The 24,235-nt window shown below is 31.9% G+C and overlaps 1 protein-coding gene across 1 annotated transcript in view; it reads left to right on the top strand.

Annotated features, from left to right (window-relative positions):
* The first annotated feature begins 106 nt into the window (after positions 1-106).
* Positions 107-24,235, top strand: part of LOC105318791 (uncharacterized) — a 48,346-nt gene continuing 24,217 nt past the window's right edge. Inside the window, exons 1-29 of the mRNA XM_066084008.1 lie at positions 107-127; positions 2,356-2,533; positions 4,903-4,972; positions 6,690-6,995; positions 9,730-9,861; positions 10,430-10,723; positions 10,901-11,191; positions 11,310-11,618; positions 11,780-11,908; positions 12,188-12,499; positions 12,723-13,031; positions 13,336-13,478; positions 13,724-13,890; positions 14,061-14,205; positions 14,390-14,585; positions 14,761-15,011; positions 15,529-15,757; positions 16,635-16,877; positions 16,977-17,105; positions 17,910-18,113; positions 18,263-18,511; positions 19,414-19,615; positions 20,233-20,399; positions 20,521-20,682; positions 20,818-20,946; positions 21,341-21,469; positions 21,600-21,716; positions 21,830-21,952; positions 22,448-22,696. Coding sequence (XP_065940080.1) covers positions 2,405-2,533; positions 4,903-4,972; positions 6,690-6,995; positions 9,730-9,861; positions 10,430-10,723; positions 10,901-11,191; positions 11,310-11,618; positions 11,780-11,908; positions 12,188-12,499; positions 12,723-13,031; positions 13,336-13,478; positions 13,724-13,890; positions 14,061-14,205; positions 14,390-14,585; positions 14,761-15,011; positions 15,529-15,757; positions 16,635-16,877; positions 16,977-17,105; positions 17,910-18,113; positions 18,263-18,511; positions 19,414-19,615; positions 20,233-20,399; positions 20,521-20,682; positions 20,818-20,946; positions 21,341-21,469; positions 21,600-21,716; positions 21,830-21,952; positions 22,448-22,696 — 5,515 coding nt within the window. The 5' untranslated portion in view covers positions 107-127; positions 2,356-2,404. The remainder of the gene's footprint in view (positions 128-2,355; positions 2,534-4,902; positions 4,973-6,689; positions 6,996-9,729; positions 9,862-10,429; positions 10,724-10,900; positions 11,192-11,309; positions 11,619-11,779; positions 11,909-12,187; positions 12,500-12,722; positions 13,032-13,335; positions 13,479-13,723; positions 13,891-14,060; positions 14,206-14,389; positions 14,586-14,760; positions 15,012-15,528; positions 15,758-16,634; positions 16,878-16,976; positions 17,106-17,909; positions 18,114-18,262; positions 18,512-19,413; positions 19,616-20,232; positions 20,400-20,520; positions 20,683-20,817; positions 20,947-21,340; positions 21,470-21,599; positions 21,717-21,829; positions 21,953-22,447; positions 22,697-24,235) is intronic.

Genomic DNA, 24,235 nt, shown 5'->3' with positions numbered 1-24,235 from the left:
ACTTCGACACAATTTGAGATCAACATTTTATTTTTAATCGTTCGTGTATAAAATCGTTTAATTCTACATTTTCAAGGATTGACCTAAATTTGAATGTTAGAAGTCAAGTTACAAGCGAGATACAGAGGTAATAATTTATTTTGAGTAAAAAAACTCTCGAGTCATGTAAGTACATTAAGTATTATATTACCATTTCTTTGAAATGACTCCAGGCAAACCAGATACACTGCTTTAATGTGTTAATATATAATATGATCAACAAAAGAAATTGTCATTGAAACTTATACCAAGATAACACATGTAAATAGACACGAGACTTGTTTACAAAACAAATGGTTTTAAACTCTTTATTGTGTTTGTTACTTGATGTATGACGTTCAAATTTTGACGAAGCATTACAAATACAAATTTTAATCATTCTAGACCTTAAACTTAAAAAAAATGAAATTTTTTAGCTCAAATTGTGTCTAAGTTTCTTTACGCTGGCATAATAAACAAAAAGAATATTAATTATGGTCTTCGTATGTAAAAAGGACGTGATCATAGAGAATCTATCTAGCGAGTTTGTTCATCAGTTGTTTTAATTTGATGGATTCACATCTTGTATATATCGTTTATCTTATACAAATGTCAATGATTTTTTTTAATAAAATGCACATTGATTTCATTTCAACAATCCCAATCATCTTCGAAAGTTTTAATTGTTGTTTTATTAATTAAAAATTATTGTGAGTTTTCTTCAATACAAGAGGCGTTCAGATATTGTTTGGTTATTTCTTTGAAAGGTTACCTTCAAAATATTCTCCTTTATTAGACATGCATAATTTTAACTGATTTATTCAAGCTTTGAATGCATTGAAGTTCATATATTTTTTTTGGGGGGGGGGGGTGTACTGATAAATAGCAGAGCCCAAAGCATTCCGTGAAGCATATCTTCTTTCTGACATGCTGTTATATGAGATTGACATTGTTATCTGGAATAGGATGTTTACAAATCCGGGTAATGTATTCTGATATCAACCCTTAAAAACGAAATGGAATAGGTCATTTAACAGATTATTTTTTTTTAATCGTTTTTATTATCACAAGACGACGCCTACAGAACAGGATATTTTACACGCAGGCATGACATAGCGGTTATGATATGTTTTACATGATATTTGGTAACATAATTCCAAGTAAAACAGGCGTCAGCGAGACAACACCCATGAAAATCAAGACATGTTTCCCTTAGTCTTAAATATAGGGTTTAAAAAATTGGAATTCCAAATTCTAAGAAATTTAAGTCTGAATAACACATATTCATTATTCAGTAATTTTATCCCCTGAGCATTTATCCCTCTATTTCTGAGAAAATTGCTTGTTGTTCAAATTCTTTTAAGGGAATTTAGAAACGATTTGAGATCAAAATTTTATTTTTTATTGTTTATGTTTAAATGGTTTACTTCTATGTTTTTCATTACCAAAATTTGAATGATAAAAGTAAAAATATAAACGAGATACAGAGGTTATAATTCATTTTTATGTAAATAAAGTTCGAGTCTTGAATTTGTTTACAAATAATGTAAAGTAAGGATATTACCATTTCTTTGTAATGACTCTAGACAAATGAGATAAACTGACTCAATGTGTTCATTAATAATATATTTACATCTGTCACGACAGCCGCTATCGCGGGTTATGTATTTTTCTGCAGTTTAAATGATCAACAAAAGAAATCGCAATTTGATTGAAACTTATACTCAGATAACACATATGTAAACTAATAATACACCAGCTTTGTTTACAAAACAAATTGTTTCAAACTCTTTATTATCGTGTTTGTTACTGGATATTTGATTTTCAAATTGTGACGAAGCATTGAAATACCCATTTTAACCATTCTAGACCTTAAAAATGGAAAAATGAATTTTGAAAATTCTGAGCTAAAATTGTGTCCAGGACTCATATCTTGTATATATCGTTTAACTTTTATAAATGTCACTGATATTAAAATGAAATGTATGCACATTGAATTAATTCAACAATCCGAATTATCTTCGAAAGTTTTAATCGTTGTTTTTGGCACCAAAGAGATTTTGATGGGTTTATTAAAGGAACGAGATCACCTGTGATCCTATTAAAAATGAATGATTTATTTTGATTTGTAAGCATATTTTGTACATCTTTTAACTCGTATTAATGTCGCTTCAAATGATAGGTAAAACATCTACTGCAACGCTTAATATGAAAAAATAATTTTAAAAAAATGACAATATAAGCCGATTAGTCTTTGTCAATTTGTTATCAGTTTTAAGGTTGGTATTAAAATATTGTGAGTTTTCTTCAATACTTCAGTTGTTTATTGTGTTTCAGAAGATGTTCGAGTGATACAGAGGTCTTGTGCATTCATATCATTAACATCATGGTTTGGATTGGATTCTTTCTAAAGACTGTCAATCTAATTCTCGTAGCTGTGTTTGTTTCATACACATCTTTAACATTTGCCCAGTTTACAACAGTGGGAACAATTGTTAACAATGGCTTTGAAAATGTAAGTACTTGCATATCTTTTCGTATGATTGACTACACCCTATCTAAACAATAAAATGCTTGTTTTGATGATTCGTGCGAATTTGAAGGTCGTTAGTATTGCAAAAAATTACATAACCAGCTTGATCATACAATAGTTAATTTGGAAGAAGTACAACATTCGAGTGTAGATTCTATTACTATGATCTTTGATTTTAAGTTGTTGTCTTTTTGTGCACTATTTTTGACCGATCGAAAATAATTAGTTAATTATGACGTCATATCGTATATCGTACAGACAAAAGACTTTCCACACATCGCTGTGAAATCAATTTAAAAACCTTAACTTAATTCAAATTTACGTATAAAAAAAATTGTTGATTACATATTTAGGAAAATGGATCGCCCGGGAGCATGTAATACCGTAAATAGTAGTGAAAATAAAGACACCTTTTAGCAGCTAAAGAGTTAAAGGCATACCACGCACTCCCCATTCCTCACCCCGATTAGAATTTTCCTGATTTTGAGAATTTTATGTTTCTTTTTGCTTGTGAAGATTTCTTGAATGATGTTGCCACGCCCAATTCAAAAAACGTTCCTGGAAATTACCGTAAATATAGAGAATAAAATAAATGTGAGGATTCATCCAAATGAGAGCGAGTTACAGTTGTTTCCTGTCTCTGAAGAAATGTCCCGATTCGTTAGCTCTGCAAGATTTCGAGAAGATTTTGGTATTTATATTTCAGCAGATTTACAATAACTACTTAGAGTAGTTTCCCCTTATTGTGACGTCAAAGTTCACGTCGGTCAAGTGTTGTGTGTCTCTTTGAAAACACACTAGAAAAAACTACGCGAAAAATACTGTTTTGTTTACTTAAAAAGCATGATGTTCTGGAAATTACACAATTTATCTATTTCTCAAAAGTTTTACTTTGATTCTCGCGAGATGGTATCCAGTCTATAGTGAGATCGGTAGTCTCGTTCAACCAGACGCTCGGCTGTCTCCGTAAATCTCCGACGAGCAGAGATAAAAAGGATATGGAACAAGGAGAGCTTGTCCTCTCTGCTCGTCGGAGATTTACAGACACAGCCGAGCGTCTGGTTGAACGAGACTATGAGATCGGCCGACATTGAGGAATTGCATTGTGGATCGAAATTTACTGACGCCGAAAAATTCTGTCGGATCAATGTGTAAGAAATCCATTGTGACGTCACTCGAAAGGACGATAACTCCATTAGTCTTAAAAGTAATAGAAATTGGCGTTGTGTTATTTACAATTCATACATGTACATAGTCTTTTATCTTGTTCTCGTGAGAGTGTGAAATGGGAAACCATTATTACAGGGAACTACTGGGACGATTAAAACAAGGCATTACTGGTCCGATTTACTGACGCCAAAAAAATCCGTTGAATGAATGTGCAAATAGTCCGAATTTTCTATTCACACACGCGTTGCCGGTAGAGCTCGCTTCGCGCCGGCGCTGCGCGCCGGCGAGCTGCGCTCGCTATAATCCACGAATGGTCAACAACTAAAGTAAAACAGGACGTCTATAAACAATGTAAAAATTGCTTATTATTGCTACTTGAATTAAAATTGACATTTACGTATTTAAACAAAGCATTACAAGTTAAAGGGGCATGGGCACAATTTTTGTCAAAAATCATTTTTCCAATTTTGATATTAACAATGCTTCAGAAAGGCAATTTTAATAGGCAGCCGACGTTTGAGTCTCATGTGTTGAGTTATAAGCGAGTTAAAGAGATTGAAATTTTTCGCTATGTAAACAAAGCGTTTGTTTACATTTAGAAGCTAAAGTAAAAAGTTCAGTTTTAAACCAAATGTGTTAAACGTTAGGAATTGTGTATCTATGCTTAAAATAAATAAAAACATAGACAAAAAAGCTGGAAAAAGATTTTTTACTGGTATATGGAACCTATGTAAACAAAAACCGGGCACGAGCCTTGTTTACATGACAAAGAATTGTGAACCTTATATCTTGCTTCTAACTCTATGAATGAATCTCAAATTTAATTTGATCATTAGAAATGCATTTCTAAAGCATTGTAAATAATCAAAACATAAAAGTAAAATTTGACCAAAATCGTGACCATGCCCCTTTAAAGGCTTGACTACATGTAAATTAATACGGCGGCAGGGCGCTTTACAAATCAGTCTTGTCAATTTCTGGGAAAGTAACAATCGGTTTTCATTTTGAAAAGAGGTACATGTAATCAACACCTATTGTTTGTCAAAAATTATCTTTGTGTCCAAGCTATATTTATTTACTACACAATGAAACTAATTGACTTGATATGTTTTAAAGCGCCCTTCTATTGCTTTAATTTTCATCCACATCAACAATTAAAATAAATTAATCTTTATTCAAAGGAAACACTGTTGTCAACTGTTTCACCGCCAACCACGACAACAGAACTAATGATCACAGCTGACAGTGCTAGTAAGTTTCGAAATTTTAAGTACATTCAAGTTACAGTTAAACTAGTAACTATAGTTAATTTTTTAAGGAATTTTATATTTTATCTTGTTTGGTCTAACAATAACGGTGTACATGAACAGTTTTATACATTAAACATCTATATCCCTACCATTGTTGAAATATTTTATCTCAATAATGGTTGTAATGAACCACATCCTTAACTACTATTGAAATAAATTATTTCAATAGTGGTTGTAATGAAATGCATACCTAGCCACTACTGAAATAATTTATTTCAATAGTGGTTATAATGAACCGCATACCCAACCACACTTGAAATAATTTATTTCATTTAATATTGATCATAATGAACTACATCCCGAACCACTATTGCAGTTATTTACCTCAATAGTGATATTCATTATAACATATATCTATAATGATATAAGCTTTAAATTATTTTTTAATATGCAGGGGTTTTGAATACAAGTTCTGGCAATTTACAACGTTGTCTTCTAGTACAAATAATTTACTTAAAACATGATATACCTATAGAAAGAGAAAGGTAAAGAAAAAATATGAAAACAATTCTATATGTGAATCTACAAGAATTGGTTATTTCTGCACAACAGTGAAACTCCTAAAATAAGTACATTAATTCCATAGCCTTGATTATTATTACCGTAAAATATGCAAGTCTTTAGTACCTTAATTGTGTATTTGAAATTGTTTGTTAGATAAATCCAAATGTATATGCATGTTTATTTGCGAAAGTTGGTTATTTATTTCTGCACAGCAGTGAAAATTGTAACATGATTGTGAATTTGATATTATTCGTTAGATTTCTTGCATTTCAAATTGTTTGCAAATATCATATACAACTTCTTTCTTTCCAAATGTGTTACAATAGTGATTACATAGTAATATTTATAAAAAAAATTCATTTCCATATACGATTAAAAAAATAAATGATAGTAGTTGAACTTTATTGATGTCGGTAAAGCAGTTCTTATAATGATATAGACCCCCAGCTTCTATTGAAATCATTACTTCAATAGAAGTTGTATTTCAATAGTGGTTGCAAAGTGATTTTTCTAATGAAATACGTCCCAAACCACTATTGAAATAATTCATTTCAATAGTGGTTTTATTTCAATAGTGGTTGCAAGGTGATTTTTCAAATGTGACCAAATATACAACATGACAAACAAGTTGTCATGTTGTAGATTTTGTATTTACCGCCACCCGGTGAATTCAAAATTTACGACATGACAGTTGACGAAATGTCATCGTTAAACATATCTTCAAACAAATGTCTATTATTTATTAAAGTTTCGGTTCTAGGTCTTTATATAAAGACTGCCATTGCTTACATGATAATAAATGATGGCTAATTCTAACAACATGTAGCCCTATATATATCTTTTGTTTGAAAATGAATTCGTTATAATAATTATAGTTGGGAAGATTGCATAAATATATTTTGTTCATAGAATAGGATCAATGCTAGTAATAGATCTAACACTTCCTAATTTAAAAAAAAATTCTGAGAGTACAAACATTAAAAAAAAATGCGATAATTAAGAGCTTATATTAGTTTCTGAATTGTAAAAAAAAAACTAAGAAGGTGAAAGTTGCTTGACCAATCAAGTGTTAAACAAACTGTGTATGGGTGTGTCAAGCCAAATTATTTACTCTATTGGAAAGTTTTTGTTTAATGTTTTTTATCTTTTAATAGGATGCCCAGTTGTTATCATCTCACCAGGGTTCGTATCAACAGATTTTGGAACATCCGCACAATTCATAGCTATTGTAGAATCAAATTTCGACCCAGTACTGGAATCTAAGTGGTTAAGGCAGCGGTCAAGTATAACCGAAACTATCGACATTAACCACCAGAAGTTCTTAGGTAGTAAAAACCTTCCATCTCCAGAGCTCCTGATAAATAATGTCACATTTGAAGATGAGGCCAACTATCAACTCCAAGTTCGCATCGTTGGGGGATGGTGCTTTGGAAATACCGTTTCGTTGGAAGTGAGAGGAAGTATGAATATTGTATTGTCTATATCAAAATGTTTTAATTGTTTTGTAAATGTAATTATAAGGCGTATATATATATATATATATATATATATATATATATATATATATATATATATATATATATAGAGAGAGAGAGAGAGAGAGAGAGAGAGAGAGAGAGAGAGAGAGAGAGAGAGAGAGAATAAGATCAATACTTATCTTATATAAGTATGCAAATGAGCAAAAGGGTGACACTACATGTTACCTCTACTTATTTTTCACTATACATAAGAGTAATTTGATATAATTTGCTGATTTCCTGAAAATCACCGTAAAAAGACTGATGTAGCCTTAAGAGGGTCTCGTTTTACGGTCTCATTTTAATATCTTCGCATGGGGTTTGCTGTCACCAGGCAGGTCATCACTGTGGAAGTGTTTGGACGGCTCTTTTTCAGATTCAAACGACCTTATTAAAGAACATCGTGGCAGATTAAGAACTTGAGATAATTTTATTTTACATCGAGGATGTACAATCATTACGGAGTCCATTCCTTCACGGCCTCCGAACAATATCTGGTTCTTTTCATGATCTCTAGCAATGTGATTTGAAAAAAAAAACTATTTTAAAAAGTATGCCTTAGAAAACAGAAAATACATTTATTGTAAAAATGTCTCGGCATTTTAGAAAAGTTTTATGTAGTTAAAACTCCTACGTGTATACTTTTAATTTCATATTCTTGTGATACATACTCATACTGTTGTATGTCTTTGAAACAGTGAAACACCATTACTTAATTTGTTTGTGTGTGCAAATTATTCGTCAGTTTAAAAAAAAGAGTGCCTCTTCAATCATGCAATCATTCAGGTAGTACATTTTTTCGTATAAATGATGTTTTTCGAGGTTGGTATCGATATAACTGTCACACAATTTACATAACACCTGTACATTTATGTAGAATGCGCATTGCTGTTAACTGTAAGTGTAACTAGACAACAATTAAGAGACAAAATCTTATTAACTGTAACTAGACAACAATTAATAGACAACATTTTTATTAATAGTTAAAAGATATAAAGAAAATGTATAGAGATATTGCCCTGACAAAATTGCACAAACAGAGGGACGATCAAAGGGTCGACGTGATAAGTCCATTTTTAAACATTTCATTATTAATTCTTGCGACATTTTATATTTACAAATTCAAAAAAATTATTTTGTTTTTTACTTTATCAATGAATTTTTGACAGGAGTATTGATATTGATGTCAAGTTATATTTTTTACAAGCTTTTTCATTACACTTTATCCTCATTAACATATTGGTGAAGTATGTGTATGTTTGTCCATTGACATTAGATATGGATTTTTTTACGGTTTATATCTAATTGACTGACATGTGTTGAACTTTTTAGTCAGCAAATTGGTTAATGTTTTTACTACAATTAACACAACATGAAGTTCAATTGGCATCGCACTTTCATACATCACTTGTTTTAACGGTACCATAGCTGCCTTAGAACACACGTGTATTATCTACGCTGCTAAAACATATGTCACTTAAATTATTATTCATCTAATACCTCTAATGAATTACACGTATAATTTTAAGTATTTTAATTTTACCATTGTAATCATAGAAGTAATCAAAATCAATCATGATTACTGGACCTTTTTTAGAGTAATATATTAAATTAAGATTACTTGTAATCAGAAAAACAGATGATTACTGATTACTGAGCAACCTGTAATCGATTACAGTTGATCACGATTACTGATTATGATTATCCCTGAAATGTACTTTATGATCTAACTATATTTACAAGTTTCGAGAATTTTTTTTTTAATGGATTCGTCATTAATTTTCTCCTCAAAATAACCTCTGACTTTATTATTATTAAAATAAGCTATCGCTTCAACATCTGATTCGTTGTCGAAATCGCTCAGTTTTAAAATCTTCAAAATTTAAAAATACATATTCACTGAACTGTCATGTCACAAGTAATTCAGAATAATCCATCCCTATTGTAGGAGAAATAAAGGACGGGGCTCGGCTCGAGCTATCGCCTTCGCCTCTTGTCCCGCTTTTTGTTTTACAATAGGGAACTCCTACTCTAACTCTAACGGAGATACAACCTTTTACTGCCAACTTAAACAAACAGAAGCGTATTGATTATTAATCGTTATGATTAATCAATGAAGCATTATATCTTTCTTTTTTTTACACAAGTAAGAGAAAATGCTAACTTTTGTATCAAATTGTGACCATATCCCTTTAAACAACTGAAGAAGTAGAACAGAAAACGACAGGTCAAAGCTAAATTGTATGATTGTGTAGAACACATAACACTACATAAACGGTGAGTGCACTCGTAGCGCAAACCAGAGAATGATGAACATGCGCAGTGGCGTCGGAAGCAAATTGTAAGGGGGGGGGGGGCTAGACTAATCCTCAGAAATCTTGACAAAACCTTATTCTCAAGATCACACGTTGCATAAGCACAACTGATAGAGCGTACCGTTTTAATGACAACATATCTTTCATCACAGGAGGAGAAAAGGAGTTACGCACAAAAATGTATCATGATTCAAAAATAATACACATGTATAATCTACTTATCCACACAAAAAAATTTATCTAGACATAATTTGATATTACATGTATTAGTGTAACCTTCATTTAATGATATTCGAAAAAAAGTATAGTTATATAACATACATGTTATGTTGATATTCAATTGTTGCATTCTGTTTGACTAGTTTTGCAGTTTAACGATTCGTGCAATGCTACAAAGGAATGTGACCAACGCAGCAATCTGGTTTGTTCGTCAGTATACAAAAGGTGCATGTGCAACAGTGACTATTACCACCGAAATCGAACTTGTTATCTAAGTAAGTAAAACTTTAATTCTACGATCTATGGTAGCGCGATTTTTATCAATATTTATATACTGTATGCAGTTTGCCCTTTTACACTTGCTAAAGGTTTCATCCAATCTTAAATTCACTCAGACACAACTGTGTTAAACATTCGCTAGCTGACAACAAGGGCAAAAGGGGCGAATATGAAACGGGGCGAATATTAATTTTCCATGTATACAGTATAATATCTAGTACATATCACTACTGATACAATGTAACCAATAACTACTTAAATTCTACGAGTATTTAATGGATGCTAACATCTTAGCTTTCTAAACCGAATGGGAGTTTCTTTGTAAAGAATAGTAAAACTATTTATTATATGCTTAGCCAATCACACACCGCGTTACAAACATAAGAATCATCTTTATCTCAAACCCATTGATATGATAAGATATTTTTTTCGAATCAAAAAAGTATAAAAATTACCACAAAGTCATGCAATTAAGTTTTTGAATGAACAACAGTTACTCCTTATTTTGCTTAAGTACCAAACATTGCATTCATCAGCGTATAAATGATATTATCTTCATTTCAGGGTCAAATTTAAGAGCTGTGTACAATTCCTCAGAAATAACAACTTCTAGTATAAAAGTGTGGTGGAATCATCCAGATCAGGATGCGGACCTTGTGCAATCATACAATGTTTCACTCCGAGAAATATATAACTCGTACGACCACAATGCATCTGCAGAATTACAAACAAATTACACATTTGTATCTTCTTTTACCCCAAGCTTTTTGTACGTTTTTGAAGTATCTTCGAATGTGATGCTAAACGACCCAGAGGAAACATTTATTGTGAAAATTAACGCTATCAATTTAGTAGTTGGTAAGCCTTGTATTACTGTTTTGTATTCACATATCTGTATTCAGTAATTCTTTGCTTGAAAATGTATTTCTTCGTAATTTGTTTTTGACAAAACTCCAAAGATACATTAAAATTAGTAGTTTCCTAAAATATGATTTCTTTAAATATTGATCATAATTAGTTATTCATTTACGATAGAGCCACAGCCTCCCGGACCGATCGACAAAAATTCCAGTAACTTTCATCCGCAGACGCTATATCTGAAGTGGGAAAAATCTAAAAACAGCTCTTATGTAAATATGTATCGAGTTATAATACATGATGATGGGAACGCGCGGTATACTTTTTGGACCACAAATTCATACTCTTCTGGGATGTATGAATTAGAACCAGGCAGAAATTATACGGTACAAATAGAGGCAATATGTTGGTATTATACCAGTTATAGTAAACGGAGTCCTGCATACACTGAAAAAATCGAGACGCTGCGTAAGTGATTTGATATACCATAACGATCGTAAATAACCTTTTTTTTTTTTTTACAGTTTTCTTCCGAAACGTCTGCAGTTGGTTTCTTTAAATATAGCAGTATTTCCTTTAATCCCAGGTGTTCCTAAAGTAACCCTTCCTCGCTCGTCATATACCATATGGTTTCTATCAAACTTTGAAATGGTTGCATCAGTTCTGAACGTCTCCGATTTCCCCCCTGCGACGTCCACAAAGTGGCAAAGAAACGGTCAGTATATCAATATCAATGACACCAGATACAATGGAAGTACGGAGGATTTAGTTGCCCCAAAGTTGGTCATCAACAAGGTGGATTTTGACAATGACCATAGAGCACAGTACCGATGTGTAGCAACCAATTCCGAAGGATCGTGGACCAGCGGCAGTACAAGATTGTACTTGGAAGGGAGTACGTACACTGTCTGATTGATATTGCTAGAATTGTTTTCACAAATCTGTTAAATTACAATTTTACAGCATAGTATTAGGCTATTGATTTGTTATTTTTGGGCTACTGATTAAAATCACACTATTTTAGAATTTCTAAATGTATATCATTCGCTTCAACAGACCTCGACTTTCTAGAGACGTGTACTCGGTATGAAGAATGCTCATCAGAAAAACACCTTACATGTCGACAAAACAAATGTCTTTGTAAAAATTGGTCGCATTACCATAAAAACCGTACATGTTACTCCCGTAAGTTTTTTTTAATGTTTTAGGACTACGTTATCATAAATCATAACTTATTTAAATGGCATTGAAATATTTGTTTTTTTCTCTGATACATGATTATATCATGTGATATTTTTTAACTAAATCAACATCATCATAAAAATGATTATTTGTGCATTTCCATTCTTCGAAATACGATCTTTTTTTCAATCAAAATGTAAACACACCAATTATTTATTGTTTCAATTACAGATGAAATTGTTTCTATACTTATCAATAATATGTTTTACTTTATAAATACAGAACATCGGTTGCGAGTAAACAAATTGGATATTGACAAAGACACATGTGAAGCAACTCTAAGATGGAGTCATCCATCTGAGGACTTAGACCTCATCTCAAGTTACATTGTTAGAAGATATTCGTTTGACAATAACGGATTCTGGTGGTTCTTTGACGAAAAAGTCTCCGTAGGGATCGTCACTCAATATAGTACAAGCTGTACTTTGCAACCAGGACGTGTTTACGAGTTTTTAATTAGTCAGAATGTATCACTTACTGATCCAGATGAAACAATTGAAGTTTTCTCATCGTTGTATCGTTTAGTTGTCATGGGTATGACTGTATTTTTATTGGATGCTTTTTAAATACAAATCTTAATAAATGGGGTGGTTTTTAAAGAACAATTACATATTGCAGATAAATATTTCTTTTTAAAGGACAATGCTCACATAAATCCCTAGTATTATTGAAATATTGAAATGATGTTAAACTATTATCTATTCTGAACTATTTTTTTGTCTCTTTTATTTATGTATGATGTTTTTGATTTATACAGAACCACTGCCACCTGGAATACTTAATAGAGAGTTGAGCAATTTTTCTGCGAATCATTTGTTTCTAAAATGGAATCCACCGGATGGAAATACTACACTGAATCACTACAGAGTAGTAATTGATGGTTATCAGCAGCAGACTCTCGGTAGTACCCCAGAAATCTATTGGCATAAAACGCTAACGCCTGGAACTATTTATAACGTAACAATTACAACAATAAGCCGTGGCGGTATCGATCTTTGGTGGAACCAAGATGAAACGTTAACAGCAGAAAGTAAACCTTACACAGATTTGATAGAAATTGATGCAAGTAAGTTATGATACGCAAAAGCGTTGAATTTATTTTATTGTATTTTAAATATTCTTCTTTTCATTTTTACTTCTCTCTTCTACATTTCGTTTTATATAGATAGATGGATTTAAAAGATCTCTGTAAAACTCAAAGTTATACCTGAACCTTGATAGTTAATGGAAAAATACCTGTAATATGGGCACTTAGCCTGTTATTAATCCGTATTTGCTATATGTACTGATGTATATATTATTAATAAAATACTTCTTAACTAAACTATTTACTTGTTTAAGATTAAAAATGTTTTACTTTGGTATTAAAGGTATTCCTGGAGGTTATTCGTATTTGTCTTTTGGTGAAGGGGACGAAAAACTCATAGGAGATGATGTCAAAAGTGATATTCTTAAATCTCCTACAACTATCTATGCAGGGGAGGGCTCAGAAGAGGGATTTAACTTTGTTCAAGTTAGTTTCATTTGCTTAAAAACCATGCATAATGATGCAGAGTTTACGCATGGCTTGCACTTAGTGGTATTTTTCATGTGAAGATATACTTTATTAGCTATGACACTCTTCCAATATACAGGAAAAAAAGGAACTGTAAGATAGATAATCAAAAACATTCAATTCTTGCTATTCAATAAGAATTAAAAACGTATGACTTATTGAAAAAAAAATATATTAATTAATTGTCATCTTTTTAATTGAAGATTGGTTCAAATGGTGTAATTGGACTTGGAGAACAAGATTTTAACAGTTTTACAATATATGATATCAATACGGAGACAGTTAAGGGCAAACGCATTATTTGTCCATTTTGGACGGATCTTATTACATCGGGCGACGATAGCTACATTTACTACAAGACATATCAAAGGTTAGTTTTAAACAAAACATTGTGAGTGAGAAACAAATACAAATATGATTTATACCACATACTGGCCGTAACGTTTCTTTATTTATGTCTGGTAATATGGGTAAAATATGTTCATCGATAACAGTATTGCAATCGATTTTTTATTTAAATACATTTTATAAATATAACAGGGGCAGTGGTGCAGAAAGCGATTTCTTTTTACAAAAAGCAAATACCATTGTGCACCGTCAATTTGGTGACTTTTCGGACTTTAAGGCATCTTGGCTCGTTAAAGTCACCTGGAAAAACGTAAAATTTTACGGGGATTTGTCTAAGGTTAGAGTTTTACGAGTCTTATAATTATATCTACGAATAAATTTTTTTTAAAAATGCGCCAAACGTATACATGTTGTAAAAAAAATTTATGCTTACATTTATATATTTTCATCAAACACTATTGTCACAAAAAAAGGAGTAATGGAAAATTTGAAAAAAAAATAATGATTATCTCGTTTTTCAGAACGTAACTATACAGTGCCTTCTGATTACGGATGGTCAAAGTACCTTCACTGTCTTCAATTATATAGATGTTGATTTACAAGCAATTGAAAATAGAAATATAACTATTGGCTACCAATATGGGTCGGTATTCGAGAAAACCCCCTTTTCATACAAAAACGCGGCCTTCAAAATGAGTACAATTCCTGGAAACAGAGGTATAATATTTACATGATGAGCAATCAAATTAAATTTAAAACGGGTCATAGTAACCACCATGTATCTCTCTATATAGATCATATTCACAATAGAATATTTTTGTTTGATATTTACACTCTTAATTATAATCAGAAAGTGGCAGGGTGTTTAAATGTGGTGATTTATTTTTGCTAGGAGTAAAAGGTTTCTGGATATACAAAATGACGGTAGGGGTTCCTCTAAACAACGATGAAAAGGAATGTTTTGATTGGTACACCAGAAATAAGGACCAAAAAGCATACAGCCAGTTGTCCCCAGTTCGAGTTCTAATTAGATGTCCCTGTAACAACATACTTCTCAGATTTGACCCCCGGTATGCAATTAGCAGATATGACAGGTCCAACAGAGTACTTTGCTACGCTTCCATGATTACTGGAAGAAATGCGGTATGTTGCAAGTTGAAGAGTTAGAGCTATTCAGAAAAAAAAAATTATTAAGTAAATTGAGTATACCATTGAAGTATATACTGTGGAATCATTAGATTTCGTGGTGGCTCAATTTTCGTGGAATTCATGGGTACCTCTCATCCACGAATTAACATCCTCCACGAATTAACAACTTAGGGTAAAAGAGTCATAGTTCCTTTGTATGTTTAAGAGATTACACGAAAATACGTCCCCACGGACCTGTAATATTAAAGCAATCCACGAAAATTGGCCCCCACGAAATTTAATGATTCCACATTATTCGAATATTGAAAGAATATAAATGTCGTTTAAAACTTCTGAGTTATATTGTTAACTTGGACATTGAAGTTTATTTGATTTAATTAAGTCAATTGTAATGGTAGTTGCCACTTTTATTTCTTAAGTGCACACATGAAATATTGTCTAGAAGAAAGAACGGGTTGTGGATTTGCATTTATTTATCTTACTGAAAAAGATATTTTTTTTCATAATTAAGGAATGTTGCTATAGAATGCATGGGTCGATTAATGATTTGGGCGCTCTGGAACGATCTTTACCATCCGCTGGAACCCTTTTGCAACATAATCCATTTTTCGAACGACGGAAATACATCACTGACGACTTCAAACCAAGAGAAGCATGCTGCATAAAAACCAAACACTGCAAGTGGTTTTATGAGGTCCGCCCTATTCCCTGGTGTTATCTGAGGTCCCCATTTAATCCCGGTACTTTCTCTATTTTATAATTCAAAATACACCATCGTATTATAAAAATATACTGTGGGATAAAATAGTATACTAATCATATTTATGATACCTTAAGTTTGCAAATGAAATATACATGTACCTTAATACATTAATTTGAGTATAAATGTATTTTATAGATGCTTAAAGGTTAATGAATAATTTTTCATTAAACATCTACTTACATGTACATCTTTTAAATCTAGGTCTTTTTGCTACTTTAGATGTTTGTTACGTTACGTTACGTGTCGAGCATTTCGTTGCTTTTGAAGTATTAATGATAAATTTTTATTATATTTAAAAGAACGTTTTAATAAAAGGATCTTGCAATTCGACGTCGAAAGTAATTCATTGAGGAACAGACACAAAAAAAAATATTTAGTTCATCAATGCTTATGATTCAATTTTCAATATAAACATCTTATACATTCGTGGTAATTAGCACTAAATTAACGTGAAGGTAGCGAACATTAACATGAAAATACGTAACCTGCATCAGCATTGATCGCTTCTTCGTACGTACGAATCGCAAAAAACTACTGTTTAAATAAATTTACTTTCTCTCTGTCACTCTCTTTCTCTTCCTCTCTCTTTCTCTCAATCGCTCCTCTATTGTTTATGTAAAATAGAAATAAGTAATGGATTTTCGTTTTTGTTAATCAGAAGGTTAGGTATATGTCCATATACAATGTAAAAGGAATATCCATTTCTTCAATATACACAACATAACAGAATGATTCAATATATTGAGAAAAAAAATACAATTCAAAATGTCAGCTTTATTCAAAAATGGAAAATCGGACAGGAAACTGCATCCAAAGCTTTATCTTAAAATGTTTCCCGTATTTTTTTAAAATAGCACTGAATTTTGGAGATCCACATATTGTGACACTGGATGGATTAAACTACACGTTTAATGGTTACGGAGAATACACAATGTTAAACATATCAAAAAAACCAATACAGTTTGACTTCCAGGCAAGGACAGACCTGGCAACAACAGCTAACGGCACGACTATAAATGCCACCATATTCAGTGCGTTTGTGGCCCAAGATCAGACTGGATCAAAATTGCAGATTGATATGTCGCGTGACAAAACAAGTAAAGCCAGGGCGTGTAATAATTCATGATTAACGATCAAAAGAATTTAAATTTCATGAAATCTGCTTTCATTTACATGTTTCTTTGGCTTTTTTGTAGAAATGCTTGTAAGAGTCAATGAAATGGACATGACGAAAGAATTTGAAAATGCTTCTTTTGATTTTTCGAACCAAAACATGTTTGTTCGATGGGAAAATCAAACGTTATCGGCTTCATTCTTGCAAACATGTGAGTTTATATTCATATTATTGATGTCTACAGCCTTTGTAAATTAAAAAAAATTACTTATACAAACAAGAGGCCTATGGGCCACATTGCCCACCTGAACAACAGTTCGTTATATCATTATATTTTATTTTTAAAAACATTTTTTCACTTTATTTTCACTTTATATTTCTATGTTAAGCTTTGAACCCTTTTTGGGACTCCAGTATTAGTCCGGGGTTGTGATTCAAGCGATTTAGAATCTACACTATCTTAGGATTCTTGAATAGTAATATCTTACAAACTGTAGCATTGTAGTTCTTAAGAAGAGGATTTTTAAACATTTTCCCTATATTTTTATATTTTAAACTCTGAACCCCTCTTGGGGCCCCAGTATTAGTCCGGGGTAAACGATTTTAAGAGTTTAAAATATTTAACATGTATACAAACTTCAATGTAAATTTTGGCGTTTCTGGTCCAGTGGTTCTTGAGAGGGAGATTTTCAAAACACACCTTTTTTCAGTGTTTTTGCTATTATCTTTTTTTTAAAAAGGTTTTTGTCTTTTTTTAAACAATAAAAAAAACCCTTTCCCATAAGAATACTTTGTTTAAATTTTGGTTAAATTTGGCCCAGTGGTTCTATAAAAGGGTTTTGTCTTTTTTTAAACAATAACAAATCCCTTTCCTATAAGAATACTTTGTTTAAAGTTTGTTTACATTTGGCCCAGTGGTTCTAGAAAAGAAATCAAAAATGTGAAATGTTTACAGAGAGACAGACAGACATTTTTTTTTGCTGACTTTCAAATTATTCCATGTTTTTTGTTGAAGCTGTTATTCTTAAAGTCAGCCTGGGCGTGCGATTTCTAATATCAGAGGTGGTGGTTGACAGTGAATACAGGGATCATGCGAAAGGATTGATGGGGAATTTCGATGGGGACGCTACGAATGATTTTGTACTTCCAAATGGGACTTTTTTGGATAAAAATGCAACTAGAACAGAGAGGAATATCTACAATAACTTTGGTCAAAAATGTAACCAATTAATAATGATTTGCCTATATTTATGTCTAATTCGATTTATTAATTTTATTTTACATCATCTGACTATAAATGAGGACATTCAGTCATTATTGTTTAAGCTAAGAATTTGTTTGAAATTATCCTCTTGAGTTTTTTTTCAGGGCTTGTAAACGAAAAATCTCTTTTTCACTACGACAAGGAATTAACATTTCACAATTACACTCACCTTGACTTTGAGCCAATATTCTTAGACGAGGTGGATAAAATTCAATTGGAGGACGCTAAAACAAAATGTGGTCCAAATCCTTCCCAAGCCTGCATCTTCGATTATCTAGCAACTGGAGACATAGCTCTTGCAGAGTCATCAGGAACAGAGGAAGTGTCAGCACAGTCTGATAAGATCATAGTTGGTAGGCTAGTCACGTCTACATAGTGTGTGTTTAGTGTCATTATATTAATTCATAACTAATACATTTAAAATGCTATAAGATTATTTTATTTTGTTGAGACCAATTTTTGTTGGTATATAAAAAAAATCGTCCAATGAGTTCTATTAGAGTGGTTAGTATATGTATTTCTCGCATCAAAAATTCGATCTAGAGACCAGACGTGTATTAAGCAAATGATATAATTATATATGTAATATGTCAACTTTATTCCTTGAATAGCGATAATTAACATAAGACATAATAAACAAACATTGTTTGAACTTAACATGTATAGAATACTGATCAGACACAACCTAAAAGAAATTAGACCCCGACTTAACCGTGGGTTTTCTTTTGGGGTCTGCTCGGGGTTTACTCAAGGGTTAACCCTGAGTAAACCCAAATTAAACCGGAAGTTGACCACTTTGACCAGACACTACTTGTGTATTTGAACTATACAAGGGGTGGGAATGACAGGCAGTAGGATGGTAAGATAGAAGACTGGTATGCTTCACGCTTCAGTGCGTAAAGTGGACCCGAAAAGCAAACCCCGAGTAAACCCAAAGTAAACCCCGAGTGGACCCAAAGTAAAACCCTGAGTGAATGCAAATTTTCAAAACATGAATCCCGAAAGCAAAGTTTGCTTCTACTCTAGTGTTAAGTTGGGTCTGATCGGTAGTGTAATACTAGTGGGGTTGTTTTTTCGCTAAACAATTACGCTAGTAAATAGCTCTGGAGACCTATCTTAAATCACTTTGCCGGCAAACAAATGCAAAATGCATCAATTCGTGTTCTGTTTTTATTTTTTTTAAAGTATCCATTATTATTTGTAAATAGTATTTAACTTAAAAAAAAATAGTATACACAATTTAATTTTGTTAAAGAAAACGAATCGCCTAGCATAACAGGGAATACTTCAATCAATGTGGAAGTGAACAAGACTGTGTATATGCAATTCAACGCATCTGATGACAACACAATAAAGCCTGAATATAGAGTTCTGAAATACCCAGATGGTTTTGAATTAAATCAAACAACGGGCTTAGCCACGTGGACACCAAACAATAGCAATATATCAGAAATTAGGTATTTTTTCAATTATTCTTTCTTCAAAATCAAAAAGCTTTCTGTTCAATTTTTTTTGTTAGGTGAATTCATATTTAATCGATTGAATAAATCTTTAAGAGATTTAAGTATAGGAAAAAAATGAAAATCTTGATAAAGAAAACTGTTTCTGTTCCGTGTCGGGTTAATTTCTTGCTTATCAAAATACGTGTACGTATTATGATGTTTTAAGATTAAAATATTATCAATATATTTAATAACCTTTGCATTATTAAATGGAAAATAATGAAAATACGAGGTACAGAAATATCATAAGAATATTATTTAGAAAAGAAAGGAATGCAGTTGTTCTTAATTCCTGTCAACTAAAACTGTAAAAAAGTCAATCTTACTATCTTTTGAAGTTTTATTTATTTTTATTTTTTTTTCTATTTTTTTATCCAGAAGAGAAACATTAGGTATTTTTTATTCAATAGCAACTGGCTTATGATTGGCCACATTGAATTTTGTATGCCTTTTTTGGCGTCTTCTATTTTTCAAGTGTATAACTAGTATATTTGATAAGACGCCTTGATAATTAAAATCATATATGTCTTGCATGGAATCAAGTTGAATTATGTATATAATACTTGTATTAGCATCAGTGTGATAGATAGTATTGGAGCTGAATCGCCATCTCTTGATGTGACAATTGTTCTATGTGGTGGATGCGGAAGTCATGGACGCTGCGATTATGACAACGTTATACCCACTGAAAATGCCCGCTACAGTTTGGCAGCGTGTGTTTGTGATAAGGGCTATTCAGGTATGAGAACGTGTTTTAAAGCTGGTCAGAAAAGGCATTAAAATAGGTTGTTAAATAAATAGCTCCGTCGAGGTCAGCAATTTGTTTCGTTAATAAACTTTGGCTTTATTCCGATTTATAGGTTTGAACTGTGAACTTGATACGAACGCCTGCATTAACGAACCGTGTCCTTTACTTAGAAATTGTACTGACCTTACACCAGAAGAAGAAAATCGTTTGGGTCGGGGTTATAACTGTTCTGATTGTCCAAAAGGATACAATGATATAGATAATAAATGTGAAGGTAATTTAGATATGAATTTATACGAACGGAATAGTCATGAAGTTTAAAAACATAAGATTCCTTAATATGCTACTTTAAAATTTCATAATTAAAGTATCATGCACTTTTTAAAGTACCAATTTTCATAACATGCAGATATAAATGAATGTCAAGCAAATGGGACGAACATTTGCAGTATTCTGTCAGAGACTTGTGAAAATACTGAAGGAAGTTACAAGTGTATTTGTTTACCTGGCTTTAGAAAAGACAACACTTTATGTCAAGGTATTCCTTCTCTTCTGGTCTTTTTTTGTAATTTGTTATACATATTTGTATATGATAACACTTGTTACGTAAAATATTTCACAAAATTGTTCCATTTTTGTGCGATCGATGACCAACAAATAAAAAACCAGATGCGTTGTTTTTTTTTTTTTATTAATGATACAATGTTACACGTCTCTTTCATATCGATACTGAATATAAAAGAGAATTTAAACTGATGAAAAAGTGTAAGCAATTTTTTTTTTTCAATCTAAAGTCTAACTTCATTGATTTTTTTATTTTATTAGCAACGCATGGCTGACAAGTGACGTGGAATACCTCTTTATGTTCTATGTCAAAAATTTCATGCATATTTCATCATCGTTAACGTTAGTTTCAACCAATTTTGATACAGATATCGACGAGTGCCTAGAAAAGACTTCAGGATGCGAGCAACTGTGCAATAATACACCTGGGGCATTTGTATGTCAGTGTTTCCAAGGTTTTTCCTTGAAAAGTGATAAAACTACTTGCTCTAAATCAGGTTTGTATTGAGAAAAATAACTAAAAAATATTACATTAGAAAGTTAAAAGTAAAGATGTATCGTATACTGCCTTGCTGAAAATATCTATATTTCATATTATTATATCTTTATATCAATATGCTGTACCAGACGAAAACCCTTGTGAGAGCTTCAACAAGACTTGTGAGTACACTTGTGATCCGACTGAACAAAAATGTCTCTGTCCAATTGGTTATCAACTAGCTGAAGACGGACAGAGTTGTACAGGTAACAATCAGTATAATACACGCAAACTAAACAACGTATTTTTTTTTTTAAATTTCATTTTCATTCAATATTATGAATGACAATGTAAATATTGAATATAATTGCTCTTTTAGATGTAAATGAGTGTGCTGCAAAACCTTCACCATGTCTACAGGAATGCACAAACACCAATGGTTCATTCCAATGTTACTGTCGTCCTGGGTACACGTTAGATAAAGATAAAGTTTCATGTACAGGTACATAATATATAATTATGTTATATTTCCAAATAATATTGATGAAATTTGTTGCCTATCTATCTATCTATCTATCTATCTATCTATCTATCTATCTATCTATCTATCTATCTATCTATCTATCTATCTATCTATCTATCTAATTTTTTAACCGCATTGTCAAACGCTCGTACTATATAAAGGTGAAATCTATTTTGTTTTGCTTCCCCAAATCGATAGTTTAAATAAGCATTTCTAATTATTTGCTGTTCGATGACAGTCGATCTGAAAGGATAGTTTGGCTCTCTGTGATTTGTTTTCTTCAAAACTGTGCGGTATTCCGAAGTTCAGGGATTAACATGAATTTCAACTATTCCGTTAGGTATGCGATTTAGCCAAATAACCTCCAGTTGGAACATGATCTATGTATCCATTTGTTATACTGTTTGTCATTATTTTGTCATCAAAGGAAATTTGATATACAGTTGTTTAAAATCATATTATTTTTTTTCAAAGAATGTGAAGAACAAAATTTCGGTGAAAATTGTAGCCAAATATGTACCTGTGGACAAGGTATGGACCGATGTGATCCCGTGAGTGGCTGTGTCTGTAAATCTGGCTGGACTGGGTTGAATTGTATGGTAGATATCAATGAGTGTGAAAATGAAACCATTTGTGAAAATGAAAAGGTCTGTCAAAACTTTGAAGGATCTTACCAATGCAATTGTAGAGTCGGCTTTAAAAAGAATGGAGATTTTTGCGAAGGTAAGTTTATATTTTTATTATTCTATATTTTTTAATAATTATTTCTAGATGATATCCAGGGCAAGAGCGGGAATTAACACTTTACACATTAATGTGATACACTGCTTAATATTTTGAATCATACTTTTTGCTCATCTTTTTAATACCGTGTCCGAATGATTCTCAATTATTTTTCTAAATCTATTCTTTTAATTTAAAAAAAAAGCAACTGCATTGCTGGATATTTGGAGGAGCGGACAGGACTGAAAATCTAAACTTTAATTGAACTGGAATAATTGCAATCTTTTTTTATTTTAAACCAGGAATTTGGTGTACATGTACAGTGCATCGTGTCTCTTTTCTTAATTTTGTTCGTTAGGGTTAATTGTACTATAGTTTTACCATTGTCCCTAATAAGAATTTCAGATACAAGACTGTTTTGAAAAAATAAACAACAAAAACAATGGGGAAGAGAGGGTAACCCCCCCCCCCTCCCCATTTAACTTCCCCTTTTATGCATACATCATTTATTCATATTATAGACGTTGAGTTGTTAACACAATGTGTGCATGGTTCACAAATTAATGTATAAGGTTTAATTAACTACTAGTCTGTCATGGTAAAAAAAAGTGTGTAATTTAAAAACGCTAGTGGATGGATATTTTTTTGTATATTTTAAAACAAAGTCAAATCCAAGTTGTCTGTCCGATGATTCACTTGCCCTAAACTTTCCGCCATGGTGTTAATTAGTCAATATTAATTTGTTCTTGAAAGTTCTTTCCAACAAAACTAAAATCGCGTCAAAATGGCCCATTTTATTTATCAACATTTTTATATTTACCAAAGATATCCGATCAAAGCTTCAGACCCTGAAATAAACGTGCTACTACACCTCAAAAACGAACCGTACTATTCCGGGTTTTTTTTTATATAAATAATATAAACTTTAATTTTGCGGTGTGATTTTTATCAAAACTGCCACAAAAATCATTGAATTAATTTCCTTTTTTTTTTAGACCCTCATCATTTCTTTGATTATCGACAACACTTTCATTGCCAATTTCTGAAAACTTGTAATATAGAAATGTTTTCACAATGCGCGTTAATACTGTTTTGAGGATTTTTATGAAATGTTTTAAAGATTGTGTAAATACTGTAGAGCTATTGTGTGTGAATTATTATACGTAAATTAAAGTTTTACCACTGAACTTAATTATTTTTCCTGAACTAGGTTTCTGTAATCGGTCGTTTTATAATAGCGGGATTTTATTTCAGGACTCCACGTGCTACGCCTGTCAATCAATTTAAGTTTCACGTCATGTGCCGCGTGCTCCTAGCTCCCTCCTCCTTCATAGCTAAAAGAAAATTATCGAATGAAAAAGGTTTCGAGTTTTCTTAAATCCATACTTAAGAGAGTGTTCCAATTTGAAGTTATTTAACAATCTTTTCTCTTCAACTTCGTGATTTTAACTTATGTACTGGCGATCAATTTCCCCTTTCCTCGCTGTCGTATTTTTTTTTTGTTTATTATACATGTACCTGCGCTTTTTAAAGAAAGTT

This window comes from Magallana gigas, chromosome 5 (genome assembly GCF_963853765.1).
Source record: "Magallana gigas chromosome 5, xbMagGiga1.1, whole genome shotgun sequence".
In the NCBI taxonomy this organism is placed as follows: domain Eukaryota; kingdom Metazoa; phylum Mollusca; class Bivalvia; order Ostreida; family Ostreidae; genus Magallana; species Magallana gigas.
The sequence above is the reverse complement of the archived record's forward strand: the minus strand, read 5'-3'. Positions and strand labels throughout refer to the sequence as shown.